The sequence below is a fragment of the Vespula pensylvanica genome, chromosome 5 (assembly GCF_014466175.1).
Source record: "Vespula pensylvanica isolate Volc-1 chromosome 5, ASM1446617v1, whole genome shotgun sequence".
Classification (NCBI taxonomy): domain Eukaryota; kingdom Metazoa; phylum Arthropoda; class Insecta; order Hymenoptera; family Vespidae; genus Vespula; species Vespula pensylvanica.
In genome coordinates this window covers 7,961,346-7,982,747 of record NC_057689.1, presented here as the reverse complement: position 1 = coordinate 7,982,747, position 21,402 = coordinate 7,961,346, and the positions used below count along the sequence as shown (strand labels likewise).

The following is a 21,402-nucleotide window of genomic DNA, read 5'->3' as shown; positions in this document are numbered from 1 at the left end:
TCTCTCTCTCTCTCTCTCTCTCTCTCTCTCTCTCTCTGTCTATCTGTATCTTTCTTTCTCTCATTCTCTACCTACGTGTTCGTAATATATCCTATCATGAAATTACCTAGAGCCAAGTATGCAACGTACGTTGAATAGACAAGCTCAAACTCCTTTTCTCCTCCGATCTGACAAATTTCCTTTGTCTCTCCACTCTAGTGGAATTTTACTTTTCCAATTGTCATTGTTTTTTTTTTTTTTTTTTTCAAATCTTCTATACGTACGAACGCATTTTTTTCCATACGACGAAATTTATTCTAATTCATTTTGACGAATACTAAAAATGTTTTAATTATTCTATTCCACTAATAATTGTCTCGACTATTCCGATCAATTAGAATTCGAAGAGAAAGAAGGGGTAAAAAAAGATCCAATGCAATCGTATTTTAGAAAGTAAAGAAAGTTTGGAATTAGTTGGTCGATTAGAGAAAAATAGGATTGAAAGGGCTATAATTTCTAACAGTAGTATCAAGTGGAATGAGGTATAGTACTAGAGGAAAGATAAGAAAAAAAAAACCAAGAAAGTAAAAGAGAAGGAGGAGGAGGAGGAGGAGGAGGAAAAGAAGGAGAAGGAGGAGATGGCAGGTGGTAGGTAAGAAAGAGAAGAAGACAGAGTAGAAAGGCACTACTATCGGGAGCGCCTAGGGGTTACGAGTCACCAGCACGAGTAGCCGGCGAAGGAGAGTCGCGAATCGTGAGGGTGGCTTTCCGCGTCCCTATCGATCGACGCCTGTGCAGTGAGCAACCCCTCGGTGCCGAGCGTCGACCGTGTAAAGCCCAGGGAGACAATCTCCTCTGGTTCGCGCGTCCTGCTGCGTTCTACGTCTCCTTCTACCTAGTTCGAGTTAGCAACATCTTCTACTTCTTTTTCTACGTCTTTGGATTTGGATTCGTCCTTTTTCTCACGTGTTCTCACGCTTATCTCTCTTTCCTTTTTCCCTCTCTTCCTTTGTACTTACCTTTTAACGAAGAAAAAAGTAGAAAGTAGAATTTTCTCATACTTCGATCTCCTTTCCAAAGGAAAGTAAAAAAAGAAAAAGAAAATTGCCCAGTGAAATGTATATCCAAGGTGAATATTCGTGTGTGTACATAGAGTGTATCTGAATGGTGGTTAGTGTGTCTTTCTTAATCTATTTCGTTTTCTTCGTTCATAGGTATGTATAATAGGTGATTTTGCTGTTCGTTATTGTTGTCGTTGTTGTTGTTGTTGTTGTTGTTGTTGTGATTGCGAAATTAAAGATAAAAACTTTTATGCTCTTCGAATGAGATATTGTCCGGACTTGAAACGTTAGTACAAACCGGTTAGTCGATAGTGAAACTGTATATCCGATGTTTAGAGAATCAAAATCCACTTTGCACGTACGATAATTGTTTACGTCGTGACTGCACCGAACGTGGACGAGTAAATTGTTATCAACCAAGGACCATATCGCCGAACAATTAGCTTTACTCGTGATCACTCTATCGGTAAGCTTTTTAGATTTATATAATAGTTTGTATGGGAGTACTGTATACGTGTATCGAAGAAAAGTGGGAGGAGAATAGTGGTGGAAATAACGAGCTAATCGATTTCGAAGAAATGCTATTTTACTAGATTTTATGTAACATCAACTTTGAGTTGTTAATAAATCTAAATCTGTTAAATATATTTATTCAATATTATAGAACTCGTAGAAAGTTCAAAGACAGCAAAGTTATTGTCTTCGCTCATTTATGGCTCTCTATTAGATCGGATAATGAAATTATATTCTAGAAATAGCCGCTTCAGACGATGCCCGACTACTTATGTTAGAGGTCGTTTCTCTTTAGAACCATCGAACCTAAGACTCTCGAATACCGACTGTCAGACGTCTTTGACTATTTCCACTTTGCCGCTTGAACGAGAACCATCCACGATTCTACTCCATGGTGTATACGAAATTGTCGAGTCATAGGTACGATCGAATAGTACAATAAAATAACTACTGGGACGACTTTGTCGTATGACAAAATAACCTCCAGTCGCTACTCCCCCTCCCGCTCTTTATATTCTCGATATACAAAGCTATTCTTCCGTACCATCGGCTGAATCATTCATGCACCAATGACCATGAAAACTAGACTCTTGGTTCGTCGATCCGGATCGAAGTATCGATTCGAAGAAAAGTTCGTGAACCTTGAAACATCTCTTCGAAATTTAACGACTCGGTGAAAAGGAGATCAGAAATGAAAATGTTGATTATATCAAAATCTAGAAACTAGTCTGTTTCTTCTAAATCGAATCTTTCAAAAATCAAAAGTTTCAATCTAGAGAGAGAGAGAGAGAGAGATCTATTAGCTATTTTTTGTAAAATATATAGTTTGAATATGATGAAATTTAATTTTGATGTTTGATTTTATTGAAAACGATAAAACTTGAAATATTTTCCTATAGAAACTCACTGTTTTCTTCCACTGTCTTTTTCCAAGCGAAATTTATGAAATTGTCAAGTGATTAATCGATTCCTCTTTTTCACGAGCAGATTTCACGTTTTCTTTGCTCGCCAACGATTTCGATACTTTCTCTCCTGTCTCCGCACGCGAGTCGTCAATTTCTTGATGCGATAGTAGCGATTCTATCGGTTTTACTCTTCTTTCTATTTCTTTTTCTTCTTCGACAGCCAGTTGGTATGATTAGATCACGGAATCGACGCGATTAGATAATGTTTCATTCGTAGTTAAGACCTCAAACTGGACTCGAAGATGTTAAGACTTGATAACGAGCGAAATACATTTTCTTTTTCTTGAGATTACCGATTCAAGAAACTCTTTCTCCTTTATTTCGTTGAAATACGATGATAAGAGCCAGGTACGAACAATCTAATATAAGTGTTAGGTATGAAGAATTGAGTTTGTAAGGTGTTTATCAACATTTCTTGATTTTTTCAAAAATCTACTTTGATTACACATTAATTTAATTTTTTGTGCTGTATTTATTTTCTTGATTTCCTTTTTTTTTCTTTACTTTAGTAGTAACAAATCTTATTCGTGTAATATTTTTAGAATAAAACGAAACGATCTACGATCTATGTTCGAGATTATAGAATCGGTTACATTAAATTGTTAGAATACGGATGAACCGTGCAAAGGTTAAAACAAGTCACATTACGCGTTTGTGTCGATTAGCTCTGTCTGTAGTTTCCCTGTTTGCTTAATTTAATTCTACTCGTTTAAACGTTTCGCACGAATCCAGCAACAAAAACGAATCAAGTTCGTAAAGTTTCTTTTATCCGAAAAAAAAATATGAAAGTATTCAGTGTAATTATTTGTTCTTTAAAAAGATTCAAATTCATTTTAACATTTATGTATCTAATAAAAAATAAAAAATAAAAAGAAAAGTAAAAGAATTGGGATGTCACGAAAATAGTAGATTGTTGTAACCTGGTAGTACATGACTCGTTGTTTTGCGGTTAGATAATATTTCTCTTGTCTCTCGTTGATGCGCAAAGAGGACTGCGAGGAGAAGAGAAGAAATCTATGAAACGGAAGAATAGGAAAGAAAGAGAGAGAGAGAGAGAGAGAGAGAGAGAGAGACAAAGAGAGAAAACGCGAAGTCGCGCGCGCGCGTACGAGAAGGAAACGACGAGACCTTTCTTGCATGCGGTGCATTTCAGTTGCCGCGTTGCGTTCTTCTGTCACGTTGCAAACTATTCATCGTTTTTCATCGATCTTTCTTTAATTTTTTGTTTAATCAATCAATCGATCTTTTTTATCGAGCACGTGAAAGTGTCTTCTCGATGATTATCGTGCATCTTTATAAATAATAATAACGCTAAAACTTAAAGTAATATTACAATCGAACGATTTCGATAAAATAAATAAAAAACAAACGGAACCGACGAGTTAATGAGAAAAATTAGATGTCATGTAATATCTATATCATTTTATTGTTTTTGTAAAAAGTACAAAGTATTATATATAGAATATTAGCTTTTAAACGATAATTTTCATATACAATGTAAACGTTTGTCACGTTCGAGCGTCTAGCAATTTCCTATTTTGTAAATTTTCGCAAAGTATTTCATGTATAAAAGATAAGGTGATGCGTGCTATGAAGCTCGAGTAAGATAATAATATCGAAAAAGAAATTATTCGTAGAAATTTTGTTGTTTCAGGGAAAAAATATAGAAGAAATTGGTGATAATAGAAACGAATGAAAAAACGAGAGTATTTTTCTCAAAGGAAAAAATAAAGAAGCAGCGTTTCGTTGCTTCGATTAGATTCGGTGAGGAGACACGCGATAAATTAACACGGCGAAGATAAGTGGAACGATCGAGACGTGAGTGGAGGAGCAAGGTCACGGATAAACGAGGAGCTCGCAAAGTGTTACTCGAGTGGGAAAGAGCTTGTTTTCTTCGCGTCGATGGACGTTAGCAAGCTTCTTTATTACGAAGACCGTTCACCGTTGGTGTTGCGTTATTAATAATAGACGACGTAGTCGAGTGAATCTTAAAAGGACAGTTTATTCGGCTCGACTTGGCCCAGAAACGATGGTCATCGTAGCAAAAGCATTCAACTTGATAAGATCCTGCATGATTCACGAGCGAAATTCGAACGGTTGAAGGGGAAAGGATAAAGGAGAATAAAAAGAAAGTGAAATAAAAAAAAAAAAAGAAAAGAAGAAAAGAAAAAGGAAAATAAAGGATGTCGGAAAGCGAGACGAAGCCAGCCTCACCGGTGCCAAACGTTTGCACGCAAGGTTGCAACAGTCTTATCACCGTACAATGTCCAACGCTTCAAGTGACATCACGAATGTTACGTTCACCAAGTCACGAAAGTGTCACCACCGATATTTCCCTCTTCAGTGTATCTTCGATAGCAAGTGAATTACGAGGTGCCAACAGGTTGGTCACCTTCAAATCGTACAGCGATGTGCAGCTAGCTGGACGGGGACCCTCGCCGAAACCCGATCGGCAGATTCAGGGTAACAGGTGGGTGAACATCCATTGACCCATTCATGAGATCTGTCATGTGCAGAGCAGAATAAAAATAATAGACTTGCTCTACGTCGACATACTTTATTCGTCGAAAACCATTTAAACAGGAATCATTAGCGATTTTTAATTACTGGTTTGGATGAATTTACATTTGTCAATATGACGTACGTATTGAATACATCTACTCATATTTATATGCAGAACGGTCCATGTAACTGGAATTATTAAATATATTAAGTTTTATGAAAAAGTCTGAAACGTACGTTATATTAACGATGGTCTATCATTTTATCATATTCTATATAGCTAAGAATCATTTTTATCTGACGTTCAGACCAGCAGATATTCCGGAAATTCTCTGGTTCGAGGAAGAGAACGATCTGATCCGCAGTTGCGGTGTTCTTTCCTCGGCACTGGGTCTTCGTAAAAGCTTCAGTACGAGCGATGTTTCGCAATTACCAAGCCCAGACGCATCTATACCAACTGGACTTCGTTCAGCCGTCTCAGCTTTGGCACTCGATACTCAAAGAAACAATCTACTTTTGGAACATGCAAGGCTCGATCATGCCTCGAGATCCTGTAGCACGTGGGTCGCTGTAGGTGAGCCCGTCGCGAGTACGTCTCAACTTCCGAGTCCTCACGGTGGTGCAGCGCAAGAACAGCCGCAACAATCTTCGAGCTCTCATTCCTCTGCACCTCAACCACCACCAGCTCCACCACCACCACCGATACCCTTTACTGGTGCCGATCTCATCAGGTCTGTCAATAAGAAGGTTCGACAGAATTATATACGCCGAAGGTATGTTATCCTATACATAAAACTGACGTTACGTTCAGTCTTTTTTAAATCTGAAAAAAATCGAAATTCTTCCTCTTAACGAAAATTTGTGGAATCGTTAAAGGATAGAAAAGATTTAAATATATCAAGATATTTTTTAGATAAACAAAACTTACAAAAAAAGAAAAAAGACGAAAAGTAAAAACATGTTTTATGATCTAACTATTTAAGAGAAAAGTATTTTCTATAGAATATCAACGTTGAAAGGAATTTTATGAAGAAACTAAGAAACATCTAGGACATCTGAATTATTCGGAATAAACTAAAATAAGATGTTTACACATAAAAACAATGTATCCTTGAAACATTAACACGATTTATGCTCCTCAGGTTGCTGACAACTTATCGAGCTCTTGAACGACTATCTCAAAGTGAATTCAACTTGGACCAATTGGAGGCAGCAGCAAGTGCAGCACAAAGTACACCAGGTACGACATTGCTCGTACCTGGCACTACTTCAGCACTTTCTGGTACGTCGATAATCGGTCGAAAGGAACGGAATCATGCGTTGACTGTCAGAGACGTCGAAAGGGAACGTGGTAATCAACTGTCCAAGTACGAGAGGAACATGATGATCTTCAACTGGCTTCACACCCTCGATGATACAGCGATCGTCGACAGTGTCGAATAATCCTAATTGATTGATGATAATCGGCTTATCAAGCACCTATGGCGCTTACCGATCACGGACTAATCGGCATTGACGGATTATTTCTATCTTCTTCTTCTTTTTTTTTTCTTTTTAATATTCGCTGTTCCTTTCTTTACCTTTTTTGACTTCTTTTTTTTAACTTTTTGAACTCGATTTAAGATACGCAAATAATATACATAAATAACATACATAAATAAAATCGAGATGCAATTTCGTAAACGGAAAATCTTTCCATAGAGGAATAAAAGTTGTTACAATGCAAAGATACGGAAACAAAAAAAAAAAAGAAAGAAAAAAACAGATTGAGAGACGTCCGTCCCCTCTCGTCCAAAGATATATCACATTAAATAGATAAAAGAGAAAATAAAACAAAAAAAAAGAAAGGAAAAGGAAAGAATTCCGGCGAACATATCCGAACAATCGGTCGATCGGAACGATGTGTACGAAGATAACGATTCACTGATTCACCAAGTGCACGCACCTAGAACCATAGAATGTTGAGACTAAAATGCGACATCACGACCTATCATTTTTATTATACTTATACTTATCGTCGATGCAACGACAGAGTATGTGATATATTTACCATTTTTCTTATTCGACGACAAATTTTCTTGCTTTTCCGTCATTGACAAGACGAAACTGAAAAACAAAAAGGAAAAAAAAGGACAAAAAATACATAATGCAACATTGATTATTGTCGTTGCATCAGTGATATAGTATAGCGAAACTAGTATAGCGAAACTCTTACCTTTTTTTTTCAGTGTTATATTTTATCCGAAAAAAAAAAAAAAAATAAAACAGAACGCTGATAGCGTCGTTGCTCGACTGCTACTGCATTACAAAATTCAAGTATGTAAGGAAAAAGTTTTATTATTTTCTTTCTTAGAAGCGGAGATTTCGATTAATCGCGTCTCGCCAGGTGTTCAGGATAAGTATTAATTAAGTTACAAGAAATCGTAACGCTAAAATTGAAGAGAGATCGCAACGAGCTTTTGAGAGCATTCTTATCGGACTTCTATAAATTTATTTTGACACATCTAGACGATTTGTCATTTTACTAACGACGAATTTATACATTTTCTACAGTAAAAGAAAAAGACGAGTACACTTTTGTATTCAGTTTGATACAGCAAGATATTTTTCTATCTATTATGCAAATCAATCCATTGACAATTATTTTCACAGAACATACAGAAAGCTCTCTGCGATTTGCCTTCAGTTTCATAATACGTGTTCCTATCAAAGCCTTAACAGTCAAACATAAATAGTGAAACCAAAAAGAAAGGAGAAAGAAAAAATAAATCCTCAAAAAACTGTAACCTTTGAAATTTACTTTTATACTAATTCTCTCACCGTTAAAAACCGACCGATTAATAGACTTCGCTTATACGCAAATAATTATCAGTATTATGCGTCATAATACACAATAAACACCTACACGTACTAAGGAGAAGAGATATATATATATATATATATATATATATAATATGTATATGTACGTATACCTATACATTCCTGGGGTTGTAAATGACGAATGTGTGATTGGAATAACGTACGCTTTCCTTCTTATATTATATATTTAACGTTTCTTCCAAATGTTACATTTGTGAGTCTCGCAGTACATCCTTTACCCGGTGATTTCTCATCGGATGGTATGGAATCCTAATAAAATCGCAGAATCTATTATACATAGAAAAGACTTTATTTAACCTATATTAGAAAGATACAATGAAATTTAGCAACCTCTTTATTCGGATTCAGAACCAGAACTTGCATCCGATTCATATTCACCAACGTTGATTGTAAATTTGTACTCTTGATCGCATCCAAGATACGCATCGCTCATGAAATATAAAGTATACGAATGTTGTCCTGGTGCCGGAGCAACAAAGTCTAACTTTACTTTAGCTTTTTGTTGTAAAGTTAGTCTCTTGATGGAGAGTAGAGAATTGGTTTTGGGGTCTCCGATGACAACCCACCAACCTTCTTCGCGTTTTTGTGGGAAGAATGGTGCAACTACTGGACCAGTCACTTCGTCCTCTCTTTCGAGCTGAACGATAACGTTCACAGTACCGCCACTATGCAACTTATCCTTATCCTGAACCTCGTAAGACATTTCGATGTTGGGATAACGATTACAGAATTTGGCAACGTCCGCCATTTGTGCATCAGTCAGCTGTAAAAGTCTGTTTCTATCATCGAACTCTAATTCTATCACGTCGAAAACAGTTTCAACGCTTTTCTCTGTGCATCGTTTGATCGTTTCGGAGGTAAAGTGTGGTAATTGCTTGAGATAAGAATCCTTCGACCACATGGCTTGCGTTACCATCTGTGCTAATTCCATAGCTGCGACGGCAGGTGTCAACCAACCTGAAGAACTAAGGACATCGACGCAAGCTTGTATCAATCTGACCGCTTTGCTCAAAACTAATTCCGTGTCTTTTTGTAACTCCGGACCTAATTGTATCCTGGAGAGATGAGCTTGCAAGAGTAATTGAGCTTTCACGTGAGGATCGGCCATTCTTGTTGCTTGAGGTGCATGAGGAAGACGTACTGCTAAACTTCTCAGCAGATTCTCTTCTCGTTGTCTAACTGGAACTGTTTCGTATTCCGCAGCTGCTGATATAATCTCCAAGAGACCACGGATCTTCGTTTTATTGTTCAAAGATAAACTAAACAATTCGATGGTAGCATAATTGATATAATAATAAGCAGCGATCATTCCAAGATTCAACGGCAATGTATCCATTTCGTCCTCGACCGCAACACATTTGGCTTGTTCGAGATCGTTTAATGTAGTTTCGACTAATTCGGATAGGTGATCCGACAAATGTCTGTGCGTGACCCCTTGCAATCCGTAATAATTTGGATTTTGAGTAAGTCTTCTGTATAGGAATGTCCATGTTAAGTAATCGACTGCGTCTTGCTTGTTTTCTATCGTCTTTGTAACGATTTCGGCGTTAAAGTGATCGTGTAATCTGTGATCCAAGTGGCTCTCTACTGGTAGCGGCTCGTTTAAGAATTTTTTGAAGAAATCCTTCTTAGAACTTTGACAAAGGAGCACGCACTTGGCATCGTCGTCCTCTAGGGGTCGATTAGCTCGTGCTACCATTTGTAAGACGTCTGTTATCGGATAATCCTCGTATGCGTGAGTTTTTCCGTTGTAACATTGAGTGTCCATCACTACCACTAAGTGGGAACTAATGGATAAACTCCAGCACAAATCTCTGGTTGCTACTGCTACTTGGATAGCATCACTGTCGAACAATTGCTCGACTAAACGTCGATCATCCGCAGAAAGTCCTTCGTGCAAATAAGCTATACCTTGAGACAAGGTCTCCTTCAACGTTTTATCCGTCATTCTATCCAAGAAGGGTTTGATATCAGCTTCCTCGGCATGGAAGAATCTCGATGGTGCACCCTCTGCTGCTGTAAACGTTAACAGATCGATGGCTGTTAATCTGGCCTGTCGACGAGTTGGTACAAAGACGATAACAGGTTTGTGAGCGGCGTGTCTCAATATCGCGTTGTACACCGGTTTGGCCATAGCAGCTAATCTGGAGGCGTTGTGAGTGATATTAATGCCTTGAACGTGTAATTCCAATGGTACAGGTCTGACCGAAGGATGAAAGTTAAAAGTTGCCGCAGCTGGTGCACCCAACCATTGTGCTGCATCCTTAGCATCGGCCAATGACGCTGACAGAGCTACTATCCTAGTTGGTTTATCCAACTGTGAAGAAATATATCTCGCTCGGGAACAAGCAACTTCCAAAACAGGACCTTCCTCTCCACCGATCAATTGCAATTCGTCCACAATAAATAGCTGAATATTCTGTACGTTTTTTCGTTGTTTCCATCTTCGAGAAAGTACGTCCCATTTATCAGCGGTCGTTATGACTATTTGTCCTTTGGCAAGTAATTTCAGATCCGTTCCAGTTTCTCCAGTCAATAAAACCACTTTCCTGTTCAGTTGTTGACCAAACTTTACTAGCCAATCAGCATAAACCAGTTCAGCCAAAGCTTCCTTGCTGACCATGTAGACGCATCTACCTTCTGGATTTTGCGTCAGCAAACGAAGTACTGCGAACTCGGCAATAGTAGTCTTTCCAGATCCGGTTGGTGCCCCGACAAATACGTTGTCATCGGAATTGTATACCGCGTTGAATACTTGTGTTTGTATCGGATTAAATTGCGGAAATTTGTTGGCGTATAAATTTTCAAACTTTGCGTTTCGCAATGCGGTGATCGGTAAAGGCTGAAGATCTAGTAATTCCGTTGGTGGCAAATTCTTTTCTGGTAATATAAGATGTCTAAAACTGACGGGTAATTGAGTCTCAGCCCCGATCCATCTGTCTGATACTACACGTAAGAAATATTGCGGTGGTAAAGGTTCGAAAACTGGAACAAAGAATTTGATCAAATGCTCGTCGGTTGCGTATTTCGCTTTCAAAAGGAAATATTCGTGATGGAGTATGACCTCGGAATCGACGTCCTCCACGAGAATCCAGAATGCTTCGGACGCACCGTGTACTTTCTCGTCCCATTGAAAATCAGGCGTGATCGTTAATTCGACACGCAAGGTAGATCGTGTAATCGGCTGAATATGCGTCGACAATTCCAATTTTGGAAATTGATGGACGTATTTATGAATAGTTCTGCCCAATTTGGGTGAACGTATCATTTCGCCGGTCTCGTTCGGTCCGAGATCGTACCACCTTTCCCACTGCATGTTTTTCTTCTCTATTTTCTTTACTATTTCCTCCGGCATCTTTCGGAATTGTCTTAAGAGCGACATGGATTGCCACATTCTACGATCTATCATCTTACACAAGGATAAACATTTATCCGCTAATTGCGCCCATCCGCGGAACAGTACAATTTCGAATATGGCTCGCATCAATCGCGTTGCCGATTGCGTAACTAACATCATATCGGACATCAGAGCAAATCCCTCTAATTTTAATTGTGAGATGTATGCTTGTAACAATACGTTCACTTTAGCACTAGGCTCTTCTATACTTTCTTTAACCGGTATAGGTACTCTCTCCATTAATTTTTGCAATTCCAATTTCTCTTCTTCTCTGACGTTGATATTTTTGAATTCGCTGGATAAAGAGAATACTCGGAACAATTCGATCTCGCTTAACGTTCGCTTGAGAAGTTGATTATATGTCGACATTGTTTCGTGAGTGCAATAATAATGAGAAGCTATTCTACCTAACTCGGTTGCTTGGAAATTTCCCGATTTACGATCGTATTTAATCAACCCACTTCGGTCTAATGCAACTGCGGCAGAATGGATTAGATCAGCTCGATGTAATTCCAACAAAGGATCTTCTCTCAATTTGTCGTGACTTATTCCATAGAGATTAGGACAACGTGGCATTCTTACATATAAATACGTGTAACCGAGCCAGGTGACGGCATCTCTGATGTTTTGAATGGTGCCTAAAACTATCTCTGCGTTTAACATATCCGGTAGCTTGCTGATCAATTGCGATTCGATTGGCAATTGCTGGTTTAGAAGGGACAAATAGTATTGCAGTTCACTGTGGTTGGTAATTAAAATTCCTTCACCTTTAGTGTCATACTGTGGACGACCGGCTCGACCTAACATTTGTAGAACGTCCAAGGCACCTAGTTCGACCCACCTGCCTTTTTCTGGATTATACACTTGTGTACCTTTGATGATGACCGTATGAGCAGGCAAATTAACACCCCAAGCCAAAGTTGCAGTTGAAACAAGGACTTGTATGTGTCTGTCAGCAAAAAGATCTTCAACTAAAGTACGATCTACTCTAGTCATACCAGCATGATGGATAGCAAATCCATACGGCAATAAATCCTTCAGTTCTTGATTCTTTACTTGCTCCGCTTCGCTTCTTAACACTTCCATAGAAGCCGAACCTTCCCGAAGAAATTGGCCTAAAGTATCTTTTTCTAAACACATATCTCTGATCGCACGTGCAGTTTTTCCGGTCTCCTTGCGAGAATGCACGAAGATTAATACCTGATTCCGACCAGCATGTTCCATTGTTTTTTCATAAACTATTTCATTCATAACTTGAAATCGCTTCAATGCTTTTTTTTCGGTCACACCAATATATTGCTGTTCTAAAGCAACGGGCCTGAAACTATTGTCAAAATAGAAAAGACCAGTTTCCATTTTTATACGTAGGAACGTGGCAACGTCTTGATAATTTGGCAATGTAGCTGAAAGACCTACAAGCCGAACATCCTCCTGAGTAGTTTCGATATTTCTGATCGTTCTCGCAACCAACGCTTCCAAAACCGGTCCTCTTTCATCGTGCAACAAATGAATTTCATCGATAATAATTAATCTTACTAACGAAGTGAATGTCTTCTCACCACCTTTACGTGTTATAATATCCCACTTTTCCGGTGTGCAAACAATTACTTGCGTTGCAGCTATTTGTTCTCTGGTTAACTGATGATCTCCAGTTAATTCCGAAACAGTTAAATTATAAGTTGCTAATCGTTTTCCGAAATTACCAACCATTTCTTGTACAAGAGAACGCATTGGTGCTACATAAATTATTTTGAACTCATCTGCGTTTATTGTGCTATCTGCGTTAATGTGTTTACCGATTTCACGCATCATACAGAGGAGAGCAACGTTTGTTTTTCCAGCGCCAGTGGGAGCACACAGTAATAAATTTTCGTCGCTTTCCAACGCAGTCTGATATAAACGACTTTGAATTCTGTTTAATGTCTTAAAACCCTCGAAAGCAGGTTGGACGTACTTTGGTAAATCTTCGATCGGTAGAAGTTTCTCATTCTCCCCAAATGGTTTAGGTTTCAAAGCAGGTACATGAACTTCTTCATACCTAGAAATATATAAAATAAAAAGAAATTGTAAATTATAAATATAACTACGTGTATAAGGTCAATCTTACAAGTTCAAATAATATACAAGGTGGAATATAGAAACTTGACGATTTCTGAAATGAAATTAGGGCCTTAAGTTTTGAATTGAATTTTTTTATTAATTAGAAAGGTACTATTATAATACCATTTTATTTAAAAAAAAAACCAGTGTGATATCTTTCTGTTTTTTAAACATTGTTTAAGTTTGCCCCGAAGATTCTTTATAACTTTTTTGGATCATTCCTTTTGAAATAACAATTCCATCTTTAAACGGTTCTTTTAAACTTTCAATATCGATGGGTCATGAGGTACAGTAAACTTCGCTTTTGAGATAATTCCACAAATAGATCGGGTGAACGAACAGAGTAGGGAAATCGCTGTATTGTGAAACCAAATAATCCGGAAACATGTTACGCAACATAACCATTACTGTACGGGAAATAGATTCATCTTGTTGAAACGATACAATGTTAAGATCAATCCAAAGTTCTCTTAATGGCGATTTCAAGAAATTAAACAGCATTTTGAATCTGATGAGCCCATAACAGCATAACCTATGTGTTGTCCTCGAAGAAGTAAAGACTACATTGTCAAAAATTCAAAATCCGTAACTTTATGGTGTTACGAAGGAGGGCTAAACCATAACGAGGAAATTTCGAAATATATTATTGTGTTTTAATAACTGATTCATTATTTTTTAAAATCGTTTATCTTCGGTTCACCGTTCCATGGAAATGGCATTAAATAACCTCTTTTAAACTCCATAATGTCAGCTAAGACAATCAGCCATATAAAACATTTAAAAATCGTCAAGTTCCTAATGTTCCATGTTGTACATACCCTTTTCTTTGTTTCCTAAAACTTCCATCGGGTAGTTGACAACGTTTGTTTGCCATAAAATGACTTCCTTGTGCAAATATTAAATCCTCTAAGTCTATTAAATTTCTAGTCCCTTGAACTTGTCCTCCTGGACCACCAGTGTCTTCATTTTCTTCTCTTCTCTTACGCTGTGCTCTGGCTTCCATTGTTTCGTCTGCATCATCGTCACCTTTGCCTGTATCCAACTGTTTTAAAATCTTTGCAAGTACTGGATCATCATTCATCTTATTACGTATTTTTTGTCTCTCTGATTCGGACTGCGAAGCTGCCAACATTGTGCAGTAAGCAACTAAATAAAAAAAAAAAAGGCAATTAGATGATATTATTAAAAATATTATATTAATAAAAAATAATCATATTTCTTTGCATGTTAACCTACTTGTCTGTCTATATTTTTTTAACTGTTTTATAAAATCAAAACAGTCGTAGCCCAAAAGTAAAACTAATTGATTTTCACAATCACGATCATCGCTAGCATCCTTCAAAACTGTTAGTACTTCTGCTGCTCTTGCTTGAGAAACCATTGCATCGTCATATATTCTACTTAACCTTCTTTGTAACCAATATGCATCTATATCAAGTGGATGCAATGGCTTTTCCTTTTTCATTTCTTCTGCTCCACCTAACTAAAAAAAATAAATATATTCATTAAAATTAATAATTAAATCGTAGATACATTAATTACAATATTATTTATCTTCTTACGTTCTCAGCATGAATAGCTCTATCATCGTCAGCTTCTTCTCCTTCATCGCCTTCATCATCATTCTCTCTAACCTCTCCATAAACATCTTCATCATCTTCTTCGCTGCTCTCTTCAAATTGTACGTTAATTCCATATGTCTCATCAATATTTTCTTCATTTGTAGTACTTTTTTCATCGTTTCCAAAATCTGTTATTTTCTTTCCAAGATTCACCAATAACGCAAATCTTTCTTCAGCTAACGAACCAAGCAACAATTCTGTTTCCTTCTTCTTTTCTCTTTCTTTTAATCTGTCATTTTTCAATACTGCCAGAACCTCATCCGCAGCACCACATAGAATGTCACGTGGTTGATCACCTAAAGCTTCTTGAATAAAACTGAGCAATACTTCATAAGTTTGACGGGTTTCTTGAGTTTTGGGTCGATAAACGATACCAACCATTTCATCTACTCCTTCAGAAAGCAAAGTGGCACCTCTCATACGTGCAAAATCGTATTGTGCTTCATCTCGCTTCTGACGTCTATAAAATATAAAATTATTTATTTTTATTATAATAAAATCTATATAATCTAAAATCTATAATATTTAATTAACAATTATATTAAAACGTTTTTATACTTTGCTTTTCTTTCTTCAGCTTTTCCTGGTTTGGTTCGTTGAGCTCTATCTCCCATGCGTGTACCATCAAGCTTCCCAACAAGGGACATAACTTCTCCTGTAGCTTCATCTCTGCTACGCCTTTCTATTAGTCGAACGTCTGCTTGTAAAACTAAATTTGAATTCTAGAAATAAACATAAGTTTTATTAGACTAATAACTTTTTAATATGTAATATCACATCACGAATACATCGTAAATATTGCCTATAAGTAAAGTTATGTACGAGACTACTTTAAAATAATACGAGATTATTTTAAATAAATTTCATCCACAATTACGATAAATAATACTATATACTTGTTTATTTCCTATAATCTTTTTATAATTAAAGAAAGGTTAACTGATACCCACTGCTTTATATTCGTACTGCAACTGCCGCGCTGCAGCGTCCGCCATATTTTCTTACAATAAATTGTGAAATAGAAATCTTAATGAATTAATCCGTTAATCTATAAAAAGACATAAACTATACTTCCAAATAGTTAATATTCACACACTTCACACTTATATTCTCATTTACAGTATTTGCATTGAACAGCCATGAATAATATAAAATAAGTATATCCGTGAACTATTTATTTTTCTTATAGTACGTGTTGTGTTATGTATTAGGGATATCGATTTTAAATCGATGTCTCGAAGATCGATCTCACTTCACTATTCTCGATATTTTGAATCAATTTTAAATACTAGATTAATACAAAAATTGCTTTATGTATATAAATCGATTATTTATTTAAAGAAACAAAAAGTTATTATTGACTATATGAGTGTAATACAAAAATATAGAATTTTGTGTTACGAATTGTAATGTTGGCTAATCTGTCATGGAAAGTAATTGTCTAGTTGATATGTTGGCCTTCATGTGACGCGAAGTTAGTTAGTTTCTTTCTGTCGTGGACGTTTCAATGTATCATATCACTGTCCGTTTTAAATTTAAAAAATAGTATTCGGAAATTTTATGAACAGTTAATAACAAAAAAAAAGAAAAAAAAGAAAAATACAAAAGAACAAAAAGGAAACTAGAACGATGATGAATCCACTTCGACAAGATCGATTTTCTTATGAATTGATTATTTCTATGACTATCTGAATCGATGGAAAAAATCTCTATTATGAACTCTGCGAGAAGGGGAAATGATCTTGTCTAGACGTTTATAACGTAATAAGAAAAAGTTTTATGATAATGCGTATAAAGTTGCATCAATAAACACTATTTTTTGCTGGAATGAATGATCCATTACACGTAAGTATAATTTAAATTTCTTAGAAAAGATGAATTTTCGATTATTCTCGTTGTTGATAGAGCTCCATCTATTATAATCAACTCCGTGTAACTGTTACAATTTTATAATTTAACAGTAATAAAATTAAGAAATTATTTTTAAGAAAGAGATAATTATTTGTACGATCTTGAAACTTTAACGATTTATTAATTTTCGATAATTAAAATTAATGAATGTTGATAAACAATGTAAAAATAATAATGTCTGTCATAAAGAAAAATGTTTCGTATATTAAAAAAAAAAAAACACTTAATATACCTTAGTGTATTAAAATTTATTTATAATAGTCACCATTATTTTGATAATTATTAAATAATTTTATTTTACTTTTTCTCTACGTAATAATCTTAGTTACGTTCTGTCGGTATAGAAGATACCTTTTGTTATCACTTTCTTCCGTTCAGTTTGAACGAATTGTATAACGAATTGCTTTCATAAAGGCGCGTTTGCGAATAACCTAAATTATACAATAATTACACAACATTTAATTACATACTTTTTAATACAAAGATATAACACTTTAATATTTGTCAAATGATAAACCATCGAAATAACTTATCCCGATATAAAAATCCTTAGCGTTGTTTCTATTTTCAAATGAAGTATTTGTTATCTAATCGCTGTTCTACCTCTCATTAGCCTTCATTAATTTTAATAATCGATACCGCTCAATAAAAATCTCCTCCGCATTTCATACTGAAGGAAGTGAGATAATAAATGTAAACGTTCAAGACGGTCAAACTCATCGAGACCATAAATAAAGAAGAAATTATCTAGCAAGTATGGATGTCAGGCAAGTAAACGTATTTATCAACAGGACCTTTGAACTTTGCAAGATATCTTAGAAAAGTCATTCTCCTTTTTTTCTTTCTCTTTCTCCATTTCTCTTTCTATTTTTCTTTTTCTTACGATAAATGCTACTGATCGTTCCGGTTATTCAGATAGCCGTGACGTCAATTACGTACTCCGCGAACAATGATAGCAACATTTACGAATCACGAACACCTGATAAATTCGTTGATTGCATCGAACGAAAATTATGAATCTTTTAAATAAGAAAATTTCATCTCGAATCTAGAGTTGAAAATGTTTTTTCTATTTCTTTCTTTCTTTCTTAATTTCTCTCTTTCTTTTTCTTTTTTTATTGAGAAATAAAAGTCGCGAAACGATTTCGTCCTTTCTCTCTTATAATCCGTCATTGATCGATTTTTTTCTTCATCTCATTTTTCTTTTAATAATTTCTATCGCTTGATTGCAGTAATTACCAATACAATATTGAGTGGATAGAAACGGGTAAATAAGACGTTGCCATATATGCCATTAATTTTGCACACAGCTGTGCTTACGAGCACAGTAAAACTATATAGAGTTTGTTTCTTGTCTTTTAAAAGGAGAAAAAGCTTATCGGCTCGAAGAATATTATTCCCTTCTTTTTTTTTTTTCTTTTTTTTTTTAATTGATTCTGCATACTGGCGCTTCGCTAAAATGGCGGGAATTCGATAAATTCGAATTATTAATATGATTTCTTTGGAAATGAAAAAGGATTCAAAATTCGAGATATATTCGAACAATCATTTTATCAAATCGACGAAGTTTCAAAGACGAACATGGCCAACAAGATCAACTGTGCTTTTACGTAACAAAGTCATTGCTTTTATCTAAAAAATAAAACGAATGCGAGAAAACAAACCGAATCATCGCGTTGGTTGACTCGGATGAGTCGAAAGCATGCGAGAGACTATCGTATCTTTCGGTAAAAAAAAAAGAGAGAAAGAGAGAGAAAGGATTTTATTAAGCGTTTCAAATACTCTTGTTGGAAGTGTAAACCAAGTAAAGAGGAAAATAACAAGTGTATTGTAAATAGTTAAACGTGAAGTCGGAATCATACAACATAAGAAAGTATATATTTATTTAATAAATATTAATGATAATAAGAATAATAATAATTATTATAATAATTGTAATTATAATTATAAAAACAATAATAAAGATAATATGAGAAAAAAAGAATACGAACAATTATATGACAATCATATTATAAAATTGTACATATAATTATGGATAAGTAAATAAATAAGTTGGCAGAGCGATGTTAATAGTTTAAAAAAAAAAAAAAAAAGGAATATGTGCTAGCTCACAAGATTAAAAAATAAATTTATCACGCAACGACGAAAGAGAAAAAAGAGAGTAATTAAAAGGAGAGATCGCTGTACGAGGTTAATTAGCCAAAATCACGTGGGAGGGCAGATAACCGATATCTTTGTCTTCTACTTCTTATCGTAACTTTCCCTCTCCTTTACTCAATTTAAGATTCAACTTCGTATTCTTCTCGCCCTTGCTTCGAAAAGAAAAGAAAAGGAAAGAAAGAAGGGAAGGGGAAAATCGTATCGCCGAGACGAAAGACTTTTCGTCTGCGTGACTGGCGTGACGAAGGCGGCTTTAATAAAAGATTAATTTATAAGGTGACTCTTGACCTCGCCTCGAGAAATAGTACACTGTATCGCCGATTAAATACTCCCGAGGAGACTGCGTCTTTCGAAGTAGACAAGAGAGAATTCGCAAACGTATTGATAATTATATTTCAGAAGATAGTTTGTTTCCAATGTATTCGCAACAAAATTAAGAGTAACTGGAATGGAACAGCTTCAAATCACTATTGCATAGATTATAAAAGAAAATGAAGAGTTTGATAATCATGCAACGATGAATGAAAAACTCTTGAAACTTTTACATTTCTTACAAAAAAAGAAAAAGAACAAAGAAAAAGAAAAAAAGAAAAAATAATAGACGTTTCTCAGTGATCGTGAAAACTTGTCTTATTTGTTCAGTTTTTTTCAAAGTTTCAAGAAATAGCTTTCAGACCTTAACTTTATTCAATATTGATTATCGTCATTTTCGTTTACTTCGTAACTGCAACTCACTGTTAAAATTATGTGCACACATAACTACACGTATGCACGCACAAAACCAAAGAAACACACGTATACGATAGACCTTCCTCCCCGTGAGCAGAGAACTCGCCCAAAGTCATTTCACGCACCGCGAAGCGCGGAAACAGGTCGTTTACTCGAGATTTCGTTCATAAATCAGACTACGATCGCATTTCCCTTAACTCTTCCCCTCCTCACCCTTCGTTCTGGTCACCACGATCCTCCTCACCGTGCCCATTATCGTTCACGGGGGGTTGCTACATCACTGACGAACTTAATCGTCCATCATATTCATTGAGATCCATCGCTGGAAAATCATCGAATCCTGCCGGAAACGGAAGGGTTAGAAAGAGAAAGATATAGACAGCTATTTCCGTTTTCTATGACTAATCCTGTGATTTATACAAAAATTTATTACAAATTTTTCGATCGAGTTAAGACGATGAAATGAAACGAATAACGAATTATTCGAATCAAATTTTTCCACATTTTCCTCGCCGGATGTCGATGTTTATCCTTTTTTTTTCTTAGGAAGCAAAAAAAAAACAACGCGGAAATATGGTGACCGTGATATTATTTTGATTTGAAGGAAATCAACAGGTGAGCATCGACAGACGGGTAGCGAACTCTTCGAAGTTTAGAATCCACTTTGCCCTCTTTCTCTCCCTCTTTTTCTACCTGTTCAGATCATTTTCGATATTATCCAACGACATATGCCCGACATATAGAGAGGGCAGATGGCAAAAAGTACCTATAAAGTGGTCTTCTATCGTGTCTGATAGACAAGTTGGAATCACGTAACGTTACGAAATTTGAGGTATTTAAATAATGTAATCATTTGCACAGATATATCATGGTCCAGTACGATACTTTTTACATTTATTTTTGTAATAGTTCACATTATATTCTTCATTCTCATTAATCTGTTAATTTAGATTGATTATTAAGTATTATATTTCAGAGATACTTAACTTTTTAGGTACATATACATCTCTTTTACACAAAAGAAAAAAAGAAAATTTATCAATAGTAAGTATTCAGTGACATATTTAAAAACACCATCTATCTTTCTATTATCTCTCTTATATTTATTATTTTATCAGAATACTTCTTTTTCTTGAATTTATTCTTTTTAAATATAAATATCCGATAGATATTCATCCAATTTGAATTAAATTCGATTGTTATAGTTGATATTGTAAGTCATGTGTAATTTTTATCTTGAGAAATGAAACAAAGACAACGTTACGTTGGAGACACAAATAGAAAGAAAGAGAGAGAGAAAGAGAGAAAGAGCAAGGATGATGATGTGCCTTCCACCTGTAGGTTACTTCTACGCGAACGGGATACGTTAATCCCTATACGTTACAGCTGCCGCAATGTCGTGCGAGTGTGTGTCTCCGATGAAGAGAAAGGGACGTACAGGTGCGCCTGAGTTGAGTCAATTCAGTTATGATAAGTAAAAGTGTGCGTGCATTTCATATTGCTTCTTATTTCGATTAACTACCGGTACGTTTAGTCGAAGATAATTCCTAAAGTTATTACATTTAACGAATCTATAAACGAGG

At 35.7% G+C, this 21,402-nt stretch overlaps 2 protein-coding genes across 7 annotated transcripts; one reads left to right on the top strand and one right to left on the bottom strand.

Moving 5' to 3' along the window:
* The first annotated feature begins 669 nt into the window (after window positions 1-669).
* LOC122629055 lies at window positions 670-8,175 on the top strand. Of its 4 annotated transcripts, XM_043812045.1 has the most exons (5): window positions 670-1,193; window positions 1,377-1,506; window positions 4,173-4,988; window positions 5,329-5,793; window positions 6,163-8,175. In XM_043812045.1, exons 3-5 carry the CDS (start codon window positions 4,702-4,704, stop codon window positions 6,461-6,463), a joined length of 1,053 nt encoding a protein of 350 aa, XP_043667980.1. In that variant the 5' UTR covers window positions 670-1,193; window positions 1,377-1,506; window positions 4,173-4,701; the 3' UTR covers window positions 6,464-8,175. The 4 variants fall into 4 exon arrangements, with proteins under 4 accessions (XP_043667980.1, XP_043667982.1, XP_043667981.1 ...); XM_043812047.1 differs by lacking the exon at window positions 1,377-1,506 and having other exon boundaries at window positions 670-883; XM_043812046.1 differs by lacking the exon at window positions 1,377-1,506 and having other exon boundaries at window positions 670-1,108.
* Window positions 8,046-16,160, bottom strand: LOC122629054 (putative U5 small nuclear ribonucleoprotein 200 kDa helicase). 3 transcript variants are annotated; one of them, XM_043812041.1, is made up of 7 exons: window positions 15,970-16,160; window positions 15,578-15,741; window positions 14,960-15,479; window positions 14,634-14,880; window positions 14,216-14,543; window positions 8,231-13,335; window positions 8,046-8,149 (listed from the first exon to the last, which is right to left on the bottom strand). In XM_043812041.1, exons 1-6 carry the CDS (start codon window positions 16,012-16,014, stop codon window positions 8,235-8,237), a joined length of 6,405 nt encoding a protein of 2,134 aa, XP_043667976.1. In that variant the 5' UTR covers window positions 16,015-16,160; the 3' UTR covers window positions 8,046-8,149; window positions 8,231-8,234. The 3 variants fall into 3 exon arrangements, with proteins under 3 accessions (XP_043667976.1, XP_043667975.1, XP_043667977.1); XM_043812040.1 differs by having other exon boundaries at window positions 8,046-13,335; XM_043812042.1 differs by lacking the exon at window positions 15,970-16,160 and having other exon boundaries at window positions 8,046-13,335; window positions 14,960-15,335; window positions 15,398-15,479; window positions 15,578-15,595.
* Window positions 16,161-21,402: the final 5,242 nt, after the last annotated feature.